Source organism: Ruditapes philippinarum, unplaced genomic scaffold (genome assembly GCF_026571515.1).
Source record: "Ruditapes philippinarum isolate M1 unplaced genomic scaffold, ASM2657151v2 ctg432_1_1_1_1, whole genome shotgun sequence".
NCBI classification, from domain to species: domain Eukaryota; kingdom Metazoa; phylum Mollusca; class Bivalvia; order Venerida; family Veneridae; genus Ruditapes; species Ruditapes philippinarum.
Window position 1 is genome coordinate 186290 of NW_026865099.1, and position 20736 is coordinate 207025.

At 32.3% G+C, this 20736-nt stretch overlaps 1 protein-coding gene across 1 annotated transcript; it reads right to left on the reverse strand.

Moving 5' to 3' along the window:
• Positions 1-1503: 1503 nt before the first annotated feature.
• LOC132727792 (glycoprotein-N-acetylgalactosamine 3-beta-galactosyltransferase 1-like) lies at positions 1504-14047 on the reverse strand. The gene is made up of 4 exons (XM_060713377.1): positions 13962-14047; positions 5866-5928; positions 3982-4649; positions 1504-3413 (listed from the first exon to the last, which is right to left on the reverse strand). Exons 1-4 carry the CDS (start codon positions 14017-14019, stop codon positions 3282-3284), a joined length of 921 nt encoding a protein of 306 aa, XP_060569360.1. The 5' UTR covers positions 14020-14047; the 3' UTR covers positions 1504-3281.
• Between the last annotated feature and the right edge of the window lie 6689 nt (positions 14048-20736).

Here is a 20736-nt window from a genome sequence, read left to right on the forward strand (position 1 = left end):
CGACGCTATACCACTCGGCCATGCCGCCATTTAGTATCTATTCATAATTTTTGAACACTTTATTGTTAGACATACTTTTTCCTTTTGTAGTAAGATCAATTTCTGACGATGTAAAACGATTCGTGTCGCTATCCCAGATGTAAGATATTAAAAGTTACTCTCTCACTATATCGTCTTCTACTAAAACGTATTAAGACAATATTTCGGCGACAATAATTTATATGTATAAGTACATAAGTACTAAACAATGTTTAAATACATTAGAAAGGGAGTTATATACTTCAAGGGAAGTAACTAGAATCCGTCAATCAAATAAGCAATAACAAGAAGTTATACAGAAATATAATATTGTGTATCGTTTTAACTTAATTAAGGCAATACGTTTTAACTTAATTTAGGCAATTTGAGCTATTTAAGATAAAATACTTTTAAAACTCGCTTAATCATCATCATCATCATCATCATCATCATCATCATCATCATCACCTCCAGTCATGTAAATAAACAAGTCAAAAAGTGCTTTACAAATTACGATTTTAATATAAATAAAGGAACATGAATTTTAATACAAATACAAATATTAATAATAATAACCATATTTTTTTCTGAAGAAAACAAAAGCTATTTAAGAAAAAAGCGTTTGTTTTCATTTTAAATGAAATTAAAATTACAATTTTTTTTAAAAAAAATTGGGATTACAAAAAAGGGGATTTAAAAAAGGGGGACAATCATTGTTAAACAATTCCCCGATTTTTTCAATTTTCTCTCCCTTTGGCCCAAATTTTTCTATTAAAATCCTTTTTAAAATTTTTTATATTTAAACATTAAATCTGTGATTAAAATTTCTTGGGCAAGCCGAAAAAAGGGAAATAAAAAACTAATTTTAAGTGACCCTAAAGCCCCATAAATTTTTAAAAGTCAAGTTGAGCTTTAATTGGGCTCTATATTTCAAAGATTTACTGTCAAAAAGGTGTTTTGGGCCAACCCGTTGATAAATTGGAAAATGTTTTCGGGATAAAAAATTTTTGTTGCCCAAAATTTAAAAAAAACTGCCCCACTCTTTTTATAAACTAAGCTATTTATACGTAAATTCTTTTACAGAGATTTCATTCGGATCTGTATGTTATCTATTGTTTAGGTGGAGTAAATGATTAAATTATAAGGGATTATGGCAAAATGATCTTCACCCGTTCACTCACTATATACCCGTTGATGGGCATATTGTCACTTTAAGTGATATTTTATTAGGTAATAAAATATTTTAATTTACAACGAGAATGTTAAGATATGTTATAAGATAATATACAGTATTAGAAATATCAAACATTATTTAAAATGTTTGAATGACGGATAAATATCATGTTAGATGATTTATAACTGAAAAGAAGTTGTGCTCAGCATGCAGTTAGGTGTCGTAAAGGTAGCAAAATGTAAAAAAGTAGTTTTTTGACTTCCATACAAATACTAATTCAATATAATTATACAAATTGCAAACATAGTTGCGAAAGATAGTTTATGTATATAGCAAATGATTTTTTTTGAGACTGTAACAAGATACGAAAAATAAACATTTTTTTAGAAATAAAAATGATAACATTTCTTAGATAAAATGGGCCTTTAAGCATAATAATGATATAGATAAAGGAAATGTCCCTAACAGAACTTAAGATGAATAAGTTGTGTACATGTGTATATAAGAATGAGTTTTTTTTGAAACTGTAACAAAATACCAACAAGAGTCATCGCCGGGCGGGGCAACGCTCGACTTTTTTTCCTTTTTTCTTAAAGCAAACAAATAAACGGTTTAAACAAATCATTTGCTTTTGTTTAAACCGTTTATTTGTTTGCTTTAAGTTTAGTGAAAATGCAATAATTCAACATTCAAGGTCAAGGTCAAAATAAGGCCAAGGTCAATTTGAGTTTGATATACATAAATAATCTTATCCTAAAGAATGTTCTATTATATTATGAAGTCAATCCATAAAAAGTGAAAATTCCATTAATTTATCCTTTAAGGTCAAGGTCCTATATGAATGAAGGTCAAGGTCTGTCTGGTTCACTTAAAGGATTATCCTTAAAGATTATTTTTTCAAGTTTGAAGACAATTCATTAAAAAATAACAAAGTTATAGGCACTAAAATAACAAAGTTATAGGCACTTAAAGCAAAAACAAGCAACATTTGGAAATTTGACCTTAAAGATCAAGGTCATTTATGAGTAAAGGTCAAGGTCTGTCTGGTCAACTTAAAGGTATATCCTAAAAGATTATTATGTTCAAGTTTGAAGACAATCAGTTCATAAATAACAAAGTTATAGCCACTAATAGCAAAAACCAGTGAATAAGACATTTGTGGAAGGTCAAGGTCATTTACTGATGAAAGTCAGGGTTAGTGTGGTTTATTATAAGGTTATGTCCTAAGGGTCATTGTGGCCAAGTATGAAGACAAAACATCAAGAACTTCAAAAGTTATGATCAACATACAAGTCGAGTTAAAAAGGACTCCCTGTATTAGTTATTTTTTGGATTTCTACATCATCTTTCCTATAGAGCAGCTGCACTCACATTTTATAGAAATAAATTAATTACTTCTCTAGTGGACGGAATGTAACAATGTCTTTAAATATTGTAAAATTAACAAACATATGTTGCGAGGTTTTCAATAAATGAGTCATTATGTGTCGCTCACATGAACTTTGTATTATTGAAAAATGGTATAATTGATATACACCATTTTAAACCATGATGTATGCATCAATGTATTCATGATGGTCTTTAAGACTCCTGTTTTTATGTAACACATAATTATATAATAAATGTTTTGTCAGTTAATAGGATTTGGTTTTCATGTGTTTTTATCTATAGATGAGTCCATTTTAGGAATCCAAAATCTGTTTGCAAATGATCATATTGGTCATCATAAACAAATAGAGATAATAAATAATAAATGGATAGCACAGGTGTGGTCGATTACAGTCATGGATGATGTCGACAATTTAATTTCAACAGCCAATCGCAAACTTTATTTACGGCCATTCTTTCCGCTGCAGAATTCTCTTTTCGAGAAAAAAATATGGTTCATTTCCTTCTCATTCAGCGAATATCACAATCGTTGGCACTCTAATTAGTATCACCTAGCTGTTGGACCACGTGTGATCATGATTTGAAATGACTTTCGTCACAGTTATGTCCCTTTTTAAGCAGATATCTACGTCTGGCAAATGACATGCACACATGAAAACGTAAAAAATGTAAGTAAGAAGCTATTTCTGTGGCAAGATCATCATGAAATTTTTGAATCCACCCTTTCTAACCCGAATACGGATGTTCTGTATAGAAGGTGATCAACTATCAGCATGGAGGCCGGATCCATGTAGTGAAAGCTGATAGAGTACTTACTACAGCAGGCCATGCCCTGAAAAAAAAAGAGATTTTTTTTCTTTAAGAGAGACACAAACAAGTATGGCATTCCGAAAGGGTTCCAAATAAATTCCACCCTGAACATGTCTTTAGAATCAACAGATCTTAATAATTTTGATATATATATATTTGATATATATTTCTTTCTACGTGGTTAAATAATTTAATGTTTCAAATACATTTAAAAACAGTGGATCTATGTGAACTTTAATATTGATCCAATCCGATGGTATTGGACATGTACAAAACAGACACAATGTGTAAAACATTCGGAAATAAGTCGTTTAGAAATTTCCGTATGCAAATGTATTTAAAAACCTTAGGTGTAGGATTTGTATTTGTGCTACCAAGTTTAGAGTTCAGAGAGAAATTTATTGGACGGTAAAAACTTTTGCTAATACGAGTACATGTATTTGTGATTTCTTAAGATTCTAAATGCAAAGGAACAATTGTTCAGAGAAACAAAATTAGAAAGAAATCGTTATATTAAGCAAAATCCCTTTCTTTAAATCAGATACTTTTATTTATGACATACAATACTGAAAGAGTGGGAAAAAGCAAACCTCTGTGTGCGGATTTTTCGCCCATTCGAATACAAATCTAGGAACAGAACCAAACAAATGTTTTTGAATAGGATAATGATGGAATCTTTCTTTCCCTTCATCATCCAAAGAGTTTATTACAGGCACTCCTGTTTTGTTCAGACACCTGCCTATCTCTACATCTTCGCTATTTTCAGGATCTTCCTTATTTGGAATAACCGGACATTTTTCCGGATAAAATCCCAACTCCACCAAATTACGAAGAGCACGATTGCTGATGACGTAACCTGCACCACCACTCATATATCCATTCTGTACGAATTTGTCAAAATGGAAACCAAGATATGCTGGCTTATGACCATCAAGATTTCGTAGCAAAAATTTCAAATTTTCCATAATGACGTACGTATCGTCGTCAGCTTTAATAAGCCAATCAAAATCGTCAATATGGTTTTCATAAATGTAACTTAAAGCAAATTTTATTTTATGCACTATATTGTTTCTGGTTTCCCCAAAAGGGGTGTTGATAATATCAGGAGCTTTCTTTTCTGTTTTGAGCACATAAAACTGTTTGTCACATCGCCTGGCCCATGTTGCATTTACAGCAAAAACACGTGACCTGAACGTGATGTATGACGTCAATATCAAACAAAGCACACGCGTATTCTTTGTCTGTACTTTATCTGGTGCTGAAAAAGAAACCAGACACTTTGAACATTTAATGTATTTCATCTCATACTCCTGAAATTGTTTGGGGATAAAGATAACATAGAGGTAAAATACATTGCCATGATCGTGCAATTTGACATTACTTGTAGTTTCCGCAAATAGCATTGTGACCTTTTTATGTGGGTTTACGTCGCATCAACACAATATAGGTCATATGGCGGCTTTCCAACTTTACTGGTGGAGGAAGACCTCAGATGCCTTTCCGTGGATTATTTCAGGCACTCACAAATGGGCACCAAGAAGAACGAACGTTCCGTAAGCTAGCTGGATAGCTTCCACATCTGAAAGAATCTATAGTCACGCCAGGATTTGAACTAACAGCGGCTAGGGGCAAGTGGTTTGAAGTAAACGACCGTAACCACTCGGCTACGGACGCCCCTAGCATGGTGACGATTCGTAATGACATTGCAACAATACGAAACGACACACGACAATGCAAGATTTAAATTAAAGACAAAAGGCAATGTACAAGGACTGAAATAATGTTGTAATTTCGACCTGTTTAGTCGTGTATTGAGTACTATGCTCAATGGTCCACAAAACAAATGGTGCGAAAAGGACATCGTGATCTAAGAAGTTTAAACCTTTTCGGGTCAATCGTTAGAAATTATTTATTTCAACTCTTTTCTCCTAAAAGTATCACTGCATAAAACAAAACTTTTAATAATAAAGAAGACGATAAGTTAAACGCGATTGTATTGAACTGTGCATTGTAGTTAATTTGCCAATAAACCAATAAACCATTCAATCAAACAAAATCTATTGGTTTTTACGCCGAGTTTTGGTCATATCTTTGCGATCGTTCACCAAACTGACTTTCCTGGATAAGACTTCACATCCCATCTGTTTTTTTTATTTCATCAAAGGCAAATTTTAAACCGTCGAGAATTAAACCAGCGACCCTTTGATTACAAAGCCGATGGACATGCTCTTTTGAGGACAAACCTGGCGAGTTTCCAGCCTGAAGCTGAAGGAAGATCTCGTAAATTTTTCCATGCTCGAGATGGCACCCGAGTAGAACCACCGAAGTTTCGAAAGCTGTATAGCAAAACTAGACAAACAATTAACCATGATAGATAGATAAGAAACTAAATGTACTTAAAATTTAGACGATAAAAAAAAAACAATAAAGAAGAAACAATATTTTAGAGAACTTTGTTAGTTTTTTTTACTCACAATTCTCATGTATTGAAGATATTTGGTCAATATATCGTCGAATTCCTGGCGCCATCTGTGTTACTGAAATCATAAAAATATGTATGCGTTTAACCTGCTGTCAAAAACATACATGTTAGTAACACTTGAAGGACCTGTTCGCATGAGGCCCCGTCTACACGAGCACCTGCTGAATCAAGGGGATTTACTGATCGGTATGCAATGCACACAGCATTGAATTAAAATTCAAACAGGAACATATCACTTTTCGCGATGGGTGCTCCGCATATCTGCACATTTGAAAATGTCAGTCAATAATTTTAACTTAAGATTGTTTAAACCTAGATCTATTTCAATTACAAGTGAAAGATAGAAAAAACGTTAAAGAATTAACATGCTAATCTAAGTGTACATGTAGAAGTGCATATTTTAACCGGTCGTTATATTTATCCCAAGACACCCCAAGATACCCCAATACTACCCCAAGGCACCCCAAGACAACCCCTAGACTACCCCAAGATACGCCAAGACACCCCGAGACACCCAAGAACCCTTTTACTGACATGTTAATACGTCTTAATTTTACATTGTTTACAGGAGGTAATATGCGATTTCACATGTATTGAATTATCTCCCTTCATTTATTTCCCTGTATTATTTAATGTAAATTTATAAATTATTTTTTGTGCAAAATAGTTTACAATAATGAAATAATGCCAAGGTACTGGGTTTTGGTGTAGTGCAAGTTTAATTCTGCGACAATGTGTCATTTTATGATTAACGTATTGTTGATGCCTGATTATTAAATCGATCATATTTGTTTCATAAAATTGATTTTTTTTATTTTATCTGCCCCACATTTCATTAGATTAACAAACTTTGGAAGACTTATTGTTTCAGTAAAGTTGATTTAAAAAAATAATGTTTTTCTATAAAGAACATTCAATAAATATTTTGCTGATGAAAAAAGTTCATACATAATTGTCCATTTTTGATGTTTTGATGACATTTAAAAAATCAGTCGTCGTAAATAATAAAACTTACGCAATATATAAGTTTCTTGGGGTGTCTTGGGGTAGTCCTGGGACTATAAATTTGTATCTTGGGGGTAAATAGACCGACACTTAACATTTAACATTTAAACAACCAAGGACTTTAATCGACAATTCAAGTCCGTATTTACACATTACTTAATTAAATACTGCAACAAAACAAATACAGTAAAAACTCTGAAAACCGGACCCTGCCAGGACTTGACCAAAAGTCCGGTTTTCAGAGGATTCCGGTTTTCAGAGGTTGTGTACATTTCTTGATAATTATGATGTGTTTGAACAATGACTTTGTTCAATCATTAATGTATTTACCTTTCAAACCTTTTTTGTCTCAGTCATACTTTAATATCTTTTTGCAATAAATATCTTGAGTACTTTAATTATGCAAATCTAAGAATAAAATTCAGAAAATCAGATACTAAAACAATATATTGCCTGAAAAATATTCATTGGCTTTGAAAATATGTAATTAATGGAATTTATTATTACTATTTTTGCATATGATTAATTTTCAAACAAAGATAAATTCAAATATCAAAATTTTTAAGCAAAGCAGGAATTATTTAACAAAGTTTCCTAATTATTTTAGACATTTGTATTAGAAAAAAAACAACATTTTGAAAAAATCATACCTATACAGGGAAAGTCTTAAGATGAAAAGAGCAATAATTTATTTGCCAATAAGAAATTAACACACACTGGGAATTGTTTTCACACCTGCATAGATAAGCAAGAGGTGGTAATTGAATATGTCACCTGTTGAGATTATGTTTTAATCTACATTAAAATACACAGAAAGTTGACACTTAAAATTGCTGTCCGGTTTTCAGAGGATTTTTTATGCATAATTAGCATAAGTAGCCATAGAAAATCGTCCGAATTTGGGAATTCAGAGGTTCCGGTTTTCAGAGGATTTTTTTTCAATAAACTTATAAGGATAAAATATAGGACTTTTAAAATTGTCCGGTTTTCAGAGGGTCCGGTTTTCAGAGTTTTTACTGTACTGCAGCAAAATAAAAAGTTTGGTCAACACGGAAAACTCATTTTCAGTATAAAATGTAGTGTCTGCTCATGGACGAAAGTGGTAAGTGCAAACTACCATCAACGCCCCCCCCCCCTAGCACCGGCTTGTAATGATGATTAAACATACAAAAAAGAATAACGCAAAGTTCATCAACATGTGTACAAACAAATTACAAACTTTATACGCATAATACACGAGACACTCGCTTTAATGTGTGTAATGATTAATTAGTATGTCTATGATTAATTATGTAGCGATTTTAGCAGATATAAATATACTAAAGTAGACCAGTCACCTAAGTACATGTATAATTACATGCACATGTATATTAAGGTATCCGGACAATTCCCCTCTCGGATGATTCCCCTCCCAGTAAATTTGAATGTTTTTTCACAACCCGGACATTTCCCCTCCCGTTATTTTTTTACGGCGGACAATTCCCCTCCTGTTAATACTTTACTGTAGAGCATATTTATTGTAATAGGCAGGAGTAACTGGCAGGTATGGTGGATTATTTATAATACTGTGATAAAGTGCACATCCTTAATCAGGCCCTAAAACTTTACAGTTTTCACAAAAATACATGCAAAGATCTAGTTATAAATTTACATGCATTTCCTGTGTAATTTAGAAACAGGAAAATATTGTTAATTCCGGAAATTTCCTTAAATACTGATTATTATACTGAGTGCAGTTAAGTAGAGTATGTGATTAAACTAATAGATTTAATCATGTACGAATATCTAGATCTCGTTGGTCTAGACATACATTTTAATTACATTTGGGAAATATCATACACATGCATAATTATATAGTAAAACCTGTGTTGAAGACCACATCCGAATAAAGACCATCCTTTATATAAAGACCACCATTCGACAAGTCTTCATTGATTGAATAAAGATACCTCCAGATAAAGACCAGTTCTCTTAAAAGGTCATGTTCTGTCTCTCCTTTTGATGGCCTTTCTTTATAGGTTTAACTGTACCATTTAATAGTTTTAACCCATTACGCCATATACACGCCTTTTAACGCCTTTTTCACCCCCCCCCTTTTGTTGTCTCAAATGGTGAAAAAATGCCTTATTCAGGCCCCAACACTTGTTTTTGTTTGAGAAATGTTGTTAAAAAAATGACCACTTTTTCGGCGCGGCCCCCAACCAAAAGATACATCAGGGGAATGCCAGAAGGGGGATGTGCCCCCTTTTGTTTGGGGGGTTTGAAGGGGGGCGGAGGCCCCCTCATTGCCAAGAAAATTTTAGACTTGTGAGAGGCTATAAATGACCCCAGATTGATCATAAGGTAACGTGTAACCAACGCTGAAAAGCATTTGACTCTATCTCAATCAATTGAGAAGTTGCAGCACTTTGAAATCAATTTTGATGGAAAAAAATCAACGCAAAACTAGTGATTTTTGGCAATTTTGAATGTCCCCTGGTTGCCATGGTAACAGAAAATTTAAGCCTGAGTATGTTGTTGCAAGGCCAATGGTCCAGTCAACATTTGTGCCAAGTTTGATTAGTGTTGAAGCAGTTTTTATAGTATTATAGCAATTTGAACTTGTAATGGGAGACTTTTCCTTAAAACAGCCATTTTTCACAAAATGCTCATGAAGTAATGGGTTAATGAAAAAAATAAAAAAATCTACAAAACAACAATTTTTCTTCAAATTTATATGACAGGCCATGTTTAAACATGGAAAAACGCAATTTAGGGTAATTTCAAGTATTTTCATCATTTTCTGTTAACCCATTACGCCATATACACGCCTTTTAACGCCTTTTTCACCCCCCCCCTTTTTTGTTGTCTCAAATGGTGAAGAAATGCCTTATTCACGCCCCAACACTTGTTTTTGTTTGAGAAATGTTGTAAAAAAAAATGACCACTTTTTCGGCGCGGCCCCCTAACCAAAAATACATCAGGGGGTTGCCAGAAGGGGATGTGCCCCCTTTTGTTTTTTTTTTGGGGGGGGGGGGTTTGAAGAGGGACGGAAGCCCCCTCATTGCCAAGAAAATTTTGGACTTTTAAGAGGCTATAAATGACCCAGATTGATCATAAGGTAACGTGTAACCAACGCTGAAAAGCATTTGACTCTATCTCAACCCATTGAGAAGTTGCAGCACTTTGGAATCAATTTTGACGGAAAAAATCAACGCAAACTAGTGATTTTTTGGCAATTTTGAGATGTCCCCTCGTTGCCATGGTAACAGAAAATTTAAGCCTGAGTATGTTGTTGCAAGGGCAAGGGTACAGTCAACATTTGTGCCAAGTTTGTTTAGTGTTGAAGCAGTTTTTATAGTATTATAGCAATTTGAACTTGTAATGGGAGACTTTTCAATGAAAACAGCCATTTTTCACAAAAATGCTCATAAAGTAATGGTTTAACTAGAAAATCAAAAATATTTTGCCCTTTATTAGAATCAATATATATTTATAAGTAAATTTGTTATATTCTCATAAATGAAATACTTAAATGAAATATTTAGAAATATTGATGAAATAAAATGCGTTTTTTTATTTTCCGTATTTTCACTGTAAAAAAATATTTTTCGCTGCAGTGAAACATATTTTCAGTATTTTCACTGGTGTCTTGCAAGACTACTTTCTCCTAATTTCACCCAATACACAAAATTCAAGGGTATATCTAAATCTTTCAAATTGTAATGTCAAAAATATATAAATAAATAAAAAGATAAATAAATAAAGAGAAAATTCACGTTTTTTTTCTATAAATACAGGATTTATTAATTTTTATCTTGTGGTATAAAACTTATCATATTTCACTCGTGGCTATCGCTATTCGTGAAATATTTATTTTCAAACCACTCGATGAAAATAAATCCTGTACTGTATTTATATAAACAAAACTTCAATATCCTCTATGTTAAGGCATATATAATTATACGTTTGTGTCCCACGTTTTTCATTACTCGTCTGGTCATTCTTTTATTTTCTGTTTTCAGTATAAATTTTAAATAAATATATCTAGAACAATTCTGGATAAAATAAAAGTATCAATCCATCTGTATTTGCGTAAAAAATCTAAAAAAAATCTTCATTTTAAATAATTTAATTATTTTTCTTATTAAGCTATTTAAACTATGACTCACTTAAATGTATTGCATGACTTCGAATTCCACCGTTAACCTCTGCCCAGGTCACATGACTAATTGTTGACAAATGGTTATTAATTAGTTAAACGTCCAATTACTTTATCGTTTGGTCAGTATAGCTGATATCGTAATAATTGACATTACGCCGTCTGTCAATCAAGCTGGCAGTATTCTTACAGATAAGCCAATCAGCGATTGTTTCACGCTAAGATGTCTGCAAAGTCCGCCATATTTCTTAAGACAATGGTGCAATTAACAGTATTTATATTGAAATTATTTTGATTTTTGTCAATTTAAATTAAAAAAAAAAATCGGTATATCTAAGTTACCAAATATCCTGACATATTGACAGATGGAGTCAGTTAGTTTATTTTACAAAAAAAATATCAGTAACTTTGTATAATTATATGAAGATAATAATTTATATAGCAGGTACGGAAGTTAAAACTGGCTATATCACAATGCATTAAAAAAGGAAAAAGTTTAAACAACTACTCTATTATTTCCTTACTTTATTACAATAATGTCTATTCATAATCACATAACATATAATAAGGTCCCTGAATATCCAAATGATATGTTTTTGTTCGTTTATAACTGAGTGTCAATAAAATGCTGCAGTAGGAAAAAAGTACTTGCAAATAAAATGAGAGAATATGCAATGAATATTTTAGGTGAAATTATCCTACCTAAATATTTCTATTAAACCTCAATGAATCAAGATTAAATATTTAAATGAACATCATATCTGATCACAATGAGGTATGGTGTATGCGAAACTTATTTTGAAGCAGGGTCTTTCAATTCTTTCAATTCTATTTGAAAGACCCTGTTTGAAGTGAATAATATTGCGTTTTATTACGAAGCATATCTAATGTACATATATATATATTCATATAATCATATATCATATTACAAAGTTACGCCATTAAATTTTACAATTTATGCACACATGCATTATATACAAGTGACTACGCACATAAAACCCTAAAAACTTTGTAAATGTTACTGTGTTATTAATATATTTTACTATTTATAAGTTCCGCTTCATCAATTTTAACTATCTTTGAATTTGTGAACTAAAATGATATTTTTTAGGCAACATCTTCCTTTAAGTCAACGAGAAATATAACAAAATCTTTGCCAAACGTTTTATTCATCATTAATGCATGAATGCTGTTATTTTAGTGGCATAAGAGTTTCCCGTAAAGGTCAGTACAGTCTTTTTTCTAAGGTTCTGAAAGACCCGGTCTCGTGAATCAGTGGGCGGAGCAATCTCTTCTCTGGCGTAATGTCAATTATGAAACAAGTGTACCACTGCATAATTTTTACGCGATTTATCAGAAAAGCAACTGCATCCTCGACCAGCCAATATTTCGTTGAAGTCCAAACCCGTCACTGTGCGTATATTATCGAAATGTAAACTTCTTGTCACCTATCTGTTTTTTTGTTTGTTTTTCTAGTTTTATACCAATCTTAAAACAAGTTTTGATTTCTCCCTAAGTGAACAACGACTAATCCAACATGATTTTTAAATCAACGGTGAGAGAAAAAATAACCATTAAATTCAGTCCCGTAATGTCAAAAAACCTCAGTGGAGTCCCTTTAAAACTTAATGGTCTATTTATTACTAAATTTCTTAACATTTTTTTTTTACAAAATTATATATTTTAAAATGTATTCAAGGGAATGTGAATACCTGCTTATGCATCTGACGATCCAGATATTTTTTTACAAAAGGGCATCAAAGTTTTGGCAAGGTGTAATACATACATGTAGTCCAAAGTGAGTTTTAAGATTAGTAGGTGTCATGGGTCAATAGTTTACTTATTTTTCATTAGGTTTTGCTTGATTTCCGCTAAAACAAAAAGTGAAATAATTGTAAAAAAATCTTGCAAATTTGAGAAAAAATGTAAGATTACGAGCGAATCGTTGTATTTTGACTTCCATATATAAAGTACTAATTCAATACTACAATGTTATTGCCAACAGAGCTTAAGATGCAAAAGATAGTTCATGTTTATAGCAAATGAGTATACTTTTAGAAACTGTAACAAGATACCAAAAATAAATAGTTTTTTTTTTAAATAAAAATGATACTGAGACATAATGGGCCATTAAATTGTTAGGTTAATTACAGAAACGAGTTTGTTTTACTATTCGAATTATTTGCGTGCACATGACCTGAAAATGAATGTGTAAGGCTAAGGAATATACTATTGTTGATATTTATTGACGATTTATATATATTTAGTATACAAAAATATGAGTAGATACATTGCTGTTTTTGCTCTATCGCACGTATGCAAACACATTTACTTTAACTATAGATATAGAAAAATTTGGGTATCTTTGTACAGTGATTATGGCTGACCTAGCAAGTTTTTATCTATTATACCAGGTATGACCTACATTTGTACAAAGAAAAAAAATAACGAAAGGATTTCCAAAATCGCGTATAAGTAAAGTTTTTATTACGTTAGTTGTTGCACCTTGATTTCAATTTTTGCGTGGGTGCGTGTTGGGAGAGTGGGTCCGTAATTGTGTACAAGAACAGCATTTGTTTACATTACACATCAACATTTTTATTTTTTGAATCCATTTTTGTGTGTGGGTGTTTTTTGTTGTTTGTTTTGTTTTGGACAAAAGGGGATGGGTGGAGACGGAGAGGTAGGGGGTCGGAGAAGGGGAGGGGTGGATGTAACAGTGTACAATTACAATACTTCATATCAAATATGTACTAAAATAGCATGAAAGAACTTTTCATAAAATTCAAAATAAAAACTAGAAATGGTCTGAAAGTTTTCACCTTAAAGGAATGACAGAACAGAAAAAAACAAAAAAGAAAAATTTGACTGTCGAATACAACAAATTCGACATTGACTAATCGCGTTAAAAGTTTCAAAATCAATCATTTAAAGATACTGACCTCCATCGTCGAAATTCTTTCTGCTGTATCGGTAAATTAATCCAAAAACACATAACATACTGGCAAATCCCAAACACACACCCAAAGTTTTGTAGTAAATTTCAATGGCGGTTAGAGAATATACTATATTATTACATTTTTTTCTTCAGATTTTGTCATTGTTTATTTTTAATATTCAACACTGCCTGTTTATGGCTGCTATTAAAGTCGAAAAAATTTTATCCGTGTCACAGCACGTGTTAAATAAAGGTTAAAGAGGTAAAAAAGTTTTGGAGGCGATAAGATGAGTATTAAAAATCCTTCATTTTGCTGTTTGATTTATTATTTGTAAATTTGATTTATCCAGCTTTGAATTTAGTATAGTCCCGATCAAAGTTTAAGGGTTTTCAATATCAAAATGAAAATTAAAAAAAATAAAATGGCTACAATAACTTTATAGAGCCTGATCAGACAGTAAGATTAAAATAAGGCTCGTCATACTGAATTTCCGCCTCTTATCGTAACCTACATTCGCATTGAAAAGTTTTTAAGATCAATTAATTCTTTTTGGTAAAATTTAATGCAAAATTTGTAGAAATGAGTGGCAAAAAGTAGAAGAAGATGTGACCATTTCTACCCGTACACCGCTTGCCCTAAGCCAATGGTTAATACCACAACAATAAAACAAAAAGGCGCTTACGGGGCACACCATCCGTCATGTTTTTATAGGGCAACCGTTATAATAATAATAATAATAATAATAATAATAATAATAATAATAATAATAATCTTTATTTAAAGAAGGTAACACATGAAAATACACCATCGTAAAACACAAATAACATATCTTAATTTTAAACGTGGCCTTCTAAATAATATATAAAGACACACCCACAAAACAACATCATCAAACAAGAACAACTATATCATTTGTCAATTAAGATTTGGCCTTATAACAAACATAACTTGATAGTTTTGGATAATAACATAACATTTCGTGCAATTTTCTTTAACACGTTATTAACAAATAAACATACATAATAAGTATTATGATACTATGAAAGGAGAACAGGGAATTCGGTTAAAAATATCGTTCATTTTTTCCGTTTTAAAAATGTATTTCAAAACCCCCACCTTTTTTGGTTTTTCATTCGGGAAGTTTTTAAAAAAAAATCCCAAAAAAAACAATTCGGAAACCCCCAATTTAAATTAAAATTAAAATTTTTTGAAAAAGTTTCCAAATTTTTTTTTAAAAAAAAATTAACCCCGCCCAAAAAAAACATTGAAGACCAAAATTAAAATGGCGGCCCCCAATTTTTAATTAAATTTAAAAATGTTTTTTTTTTTTAAAAGATTCAGAGAAAAATTTGAAGAAAAGGATTTTTAAAAAAAAAATTAAATTCCAAAATTTTTCAAACCCAAAGTGTTTAATAGGGATGTGTGGTGGTTTTTTTAAAATAAATTTTTTAAAAAATTTAAACTCCAAAGTAAGGTATTTTCTTCCCCAGTGGGGTGGGACGTCGGGAAAAGGGAAAGGGAAAATGGCAAACGGGAGAACATTTTGGGGGCTTGGGTTTATTTTTCTCCCCAAAGGAAAACGTTAAATGGTTAAGATCCCGGGCTTTGGGTTTTTTTAATTATAGGGTAGGTCCTGGAGACCAAACAACTCCTTCGCCGCGAATTTTCATGAAAAGTTTGAAAATGTATTTAAAAGTAAAATATTGACAATAAAAAGTGACAATACGCCTTGCAAACAGAACTTACAATTCACCTAAATAACCAAACAGATGTCAAAATATGCAATAATAGCACATACTGCATTAGTCACGCAATAAAAATAGGGTGATAGGCACAGCAAAATCAATGATAAATCGCTGATAACACTTGTCTAATAATCTTAACACATTTTTCTCAAGTCTGATTTTATTGAAATATTTTATCTCATCTAGAGACTTGCAGCTTTAAGGGCATGACTGGTGACATGTCCGGGGACCGTACTCGTAAGCTGCTTTTTGTGTGTAGGCCCACAGTAAACAGTATTCGAAATATTTCTCTGAAAAGAAGAGACATTAGCTTTGTTGTTCAAGAAGGAATCTATTTCAAGGAATTCATTTTTTTGAACACCTGGCTGTACGGCGTTTCTTAGCATTTTTGGAAATGCTAATACTTGTAATAATTCAACAGCTGTAATAGTTTTTAAATTAAATTATTTCTACCCAAAAATGTAAGGACTTGTCAACGTGTAATAAGTTATTGGCGTCCGCGCCGAAGCGCGACGCCCTTATGGAATGAAATCAGATTTTGTGAAAGGGCGGCAGCAACATCTCGGGCCTTTTCGTCGGCGGTCATAAAAGCCGATCATTCCGATTGGTATGAGAGTGTTTGATTGTCGCGAACAATGAATAGAGAACTGGAGAATTTCGCAATGCAAACATTTTCAAATGAAATTATCTTATCCGTCAATTAATCGCGCTCTTCGGGTTTTTTTCTGTACGAAATCTGCTGTGGTCATAGTATTATTTTTACAATAGGTTTATCTCTTAGATTTGGTTCGCTATATTGCTAATCATGGTCATGCAACTACATAGTTAGGTGAAGAAGCAGGCGCTTGTTTTGGTTGAGTCTATTATGTTTTGTTTAGGGGGTGAGTTGTCATACACAAATTTACAATTTATACGCATTTATTTTGTTCCAATGATTGTTATTATCTTAAATGCTTCTGTGATTGTTGTTTTATCAATTCATTTGTAAATAAGGTTGTTATATGTCTTTTAACGGAATAATTTTAATGAACACGAAATTAGTTCACACCTACATGTGTATTGGTAACGTGATGGTTTAAGCCAATGAAACCACATCAATATTATTACAATCAGGCAGAGAAAAAGTGTGCAAAGAGTAAATCGATAATCTTTATGTAATAAACAAACTTTGAATTGCAAGTATTTTTTCATATCTTTTCGGCAGGATAAACTGTCCGAGGAGGGCCAGGCATTTTCGTATCGTAAAATGGCTGCCATTTACAGTATCAAGTGATTATCCCAAGCACCACCGCGACTTTGCGCGGGAATTTTAATTATAGCTAACCTCGGCGCGTCGCATAGGATAGAAAATACCTTTTTCATATTTTATTGTAATAAATATTTACAAACTGTGTCTTTCGGGTTTTTTTTTTATCAATATATAACCAATAATGATGTTAATATGAATAAATAATCATATCTCAAATTTGTGATTATGCTTCAAAGCAGTCAATTGACCGTGAATTTTCTTTTCATATTTTGATTTCCTTGAAATCATTTTTCTCATCGGAAGGCATGCAACTTTAATATGATGATACATTAATTACATTCCATAAAAATGTTTAAAGATATAAAATATCTCATGACATGTTTGTTCATTTTACATTACACCTTTAATTCAGCAAACATAAAGTCTTTACAAAAAGTAGTATGCAATCGTACCTATATTACATACGAATGTATGTAATATTTTTCTTGTTTATTAATCATTATGTAGTACACACAATGAGTTATTGTGTATTGCTGTACCTATAAATAGAATGATGACCTTAACATTGCTAAAGTCCGAAAATCTATTTATAGAAGTAGTTTTAGTTAACGAAACGGTCATTCGTGTAGCGCTATGGTTGTAAATAACGAAATGGAGAATTTTGCAGGAAATGAAATATGAAAAATGAAACATATTCAAACAACTAATTGCACTTTGGATATTATAGACCTGTATATTTTGGATATTATCGTTAATATTGATAGAATTTCAAGTTCCTGTGGAAAAAAAAATCTAATCTCTAGCATGCCTACCAAAGTTCATGATGAACAATGTCTTTCCAACAATTAATCAAAGCACAGAAGGCGCTGAATTTGTTTGGGTCTCAGAATGTCAGAAAGAAGAAGGTTGTGAGATTATAAACCAATTTGTTTTGGCATAGTGCCACCAATGCTTTCTAGTGTTTTTACTGTATTAAATTGGCTATAAGACTAATTGCAACACTGATATTCAATTCAATGTTTATTTGACTTAAACAATTTTTAAAAAAATGAGTTGCCCTAACTTGGATTTGAACTCCAGACCTCCCGATTACTAAGCGAGCGTGAAAACCCCTCGGTAACGGCCTGAAGAAAATCATATTATTCTAAATAAGGGTTTGTAACTTATTATTTCGACGCTAAACCTGTTGTTTAACACAGATGTAAATAATCATGGAGCTTACTATAAGCATGTATATCTATAAGGAATAAAACAATATTAGAAATATTCGACCATTCGGGAACTATTTTGCTTTAAAATTAATGCACCTGTCATTTGACAATCTTTACGCAGTGGTCTCCCCTGAATTTTTCGGCGTTAGTGTACGTATGAAGGGAAGTAACCGCTTCAAAAAAGCGAACTGCTTTCGGCATTTGCAATTAAAAGCATCAGGGTCTGAAATTTCGCTTCCATTATTTGTTTGGTCTGTATTTGTTTGGTCTGACGACCCAAACAAATAATCAAAGGGCTGCAACCTCTGTGGTATTTTCTTATCTTTGCAATCTAAATCATACTGACTATCTGTATGTATTTTCCTATATAAGTTTATTTTTATATACTATAATTAATCTTACGCAGCGACTGCGTCTATAACAGTTTGAGATTGATACATATGGAATTTTGCATGACTAGAGTTGCATCAAAAAATCATTTTCATTTTTTATGACAGCCATACTTTATCCTTGCATATCGTGGCTACTTCCTTAAAAAAGACACTTCAAAAAAAAAAGTTGCCTCGACTAGAATTTGAACCTTGGGCCTCTCACACCCTAAACGAGCGCGCTACCTAAGCACCACGGTGAAGTAATACTTATGTAGCTTGAATAATAACAAATACATTGTAATTCTAAATTGAGAATTTCCATTCCGTGTTTGTAATCCTTACTAATTTCGAGGTATTTTCTTCACTATAAACCTGTTGTTTAACACTGATGAAAATAATTTAGCGAAAATCTTCTCGCCAAAACAGTACGACATGTATATATTCGACTACTCGACAGTCAGATTTATGTGTACTACGCTCTGGAGTATTCGGTAATCGACATAGCTAAAAATAGCATTTTCATTGATTAAGCTTTACGGAAATAGCCGAACATTTTTCATTGGGTAAAAAAGATATTCATCCGCGAAATTTGTGATCGTAACCTCATATTTCTATTGACTACTCTAAACTTTTAATGCACTGTAATTCGTTAAATGCATACATTAAAAATTATTCTTTATTTTAAATTGCTGGTTTTTAAGCAGTTCTGAGTGAGAACTACTTTGCGTTGTTAGGTCTGTTAGGAAAATTTGTGTTAGACCGTGGATGTTAGCTTTGTATTTACTGATCTTGCGATCAGAAAATACAAAAACCAATTCATTATTGAAAAGTTTATAAGAATATCTGGTCATCAGATGTCTACTTGTTCATCTTCACTTGCTGCATTTCTTGTATGGACGCCCTTTGATTCTTTGCATCAATGCTTTTCTTGTATAGGATTGTATGGACTGGCATCGCATAGTCTATAAATTCAGCAAAACAAAATCACTTCACATAGAATAACTTGTTATCATATGTTTACATTGGAAGCTTACATTTAAACGTCTTTTTAAGTGACATGAACGTTTTTCTCAAATAGTTTATCAAGATTTTCAAAGGAAAAGAATTGTTGCATCTTTTAAAACAAAACATATTAAGAATGGAAAAAAATATTGATGATAATTTAAGGCAAGTTAGAAGTTCTGACCAAGCAAAAAAACCATTGCACCAGGTTCCCCAGGTTCCACAAAGGGCCTCTGTGACGGAGTGGTTAAGGTCGTTGACTTCACCAAGGACGTTTGATTCTTTCATTTGAGGAAGTTATCCAGCTAGCTTAGTGAACGTCGGTGGTTATACACAAGTACCCGCCCGAGTCTCAAATACTGAAATAATGCTCTCTCCACCAGTAAGCTGTGAAGTCGCAATAAAACCTCTTCTGTGTTGGTACGACGTAACCACCCCCAGCACACACACGCACACACAAAGAAAATAAAATCAAAATGTTATAGCCAAATACTAAGTGGTTGAATTGAACTTGTTAATACTTGTTAATCTCTGATGATGATTTTGATTTAATTAAGTCTTATCATATTCCCTACACAAGTTCCTGGAACAGATTTGCCTTTGCCATTCTTGATTCTGTCGCAAACATACTTTTGTCAGAATGCCAAAACGTTACGTCTTCCATCCGATGCTTTGCATCAAAACATAAGTAATACGTTACTACCTTTTAAGTTAAATATGATTTTATGTTGGGTACATTTGTAATACATTCTTTTAAGGTAAGTGTGGTTTTCATATTGTGAAGAAGTAAAACGTTACTACTGTCACGGCATTGAACTGTTCACTTATTAGTGTAGATAGTGCTTAAGCGGCCGGATAGCTCAGTCCGTAGAGTCGCGGTATGGTACTCCGAAGGTCCCGGGTTCGAGTACCGGTCAGGCTGCACATTTTTCTCATCCTGTGTCAGTACCTTTAAAGTTAAATGCGTTTTCATATTGTTAAGAAGTAATTCGTTTCTACAGTTGACCTTGTTTCCATTAGTCTAACAACTATATTTTTCGTTCAAGGCCATCTCTGTATCAATATATTCATTAACATTTCAAATGATATAAAACACACAAGGAGAGATGTGTAGAAAGACTAAAACTTGAAACGCTGATAACAACAACAACAATAACAACAACAACAACAACAACAACAACAACAACAGAACATTTATAG

What these genes read in the sequence shown, in the direction of transcription:
- LOC132727792 (XM_060713377.1), bottom strand. Translation starts at nt 14,019, where the DNA reads ATGTTATGTGTTTTTGGATTAATTTACCGATACAGCAGAAAGAATTTC. An exon ending in AAAGAATTTCGACGATGGAG is followed by an intron (nt 5,929 to 13,961) that starts GTCAGTATCTTT and finishes TTATGATTTCAG; the next exon opens with TAACACAGATGGCGCCAGGA. An exon ending in ATCTTCAATACATGAGAATT is followed by an intron (nt 4,650 to 5,865) that starts GTGAGTAAAAAA and finishes TTTCTTTTTCAG; the next exon opens with CACCAGATAAAGTACAGACA.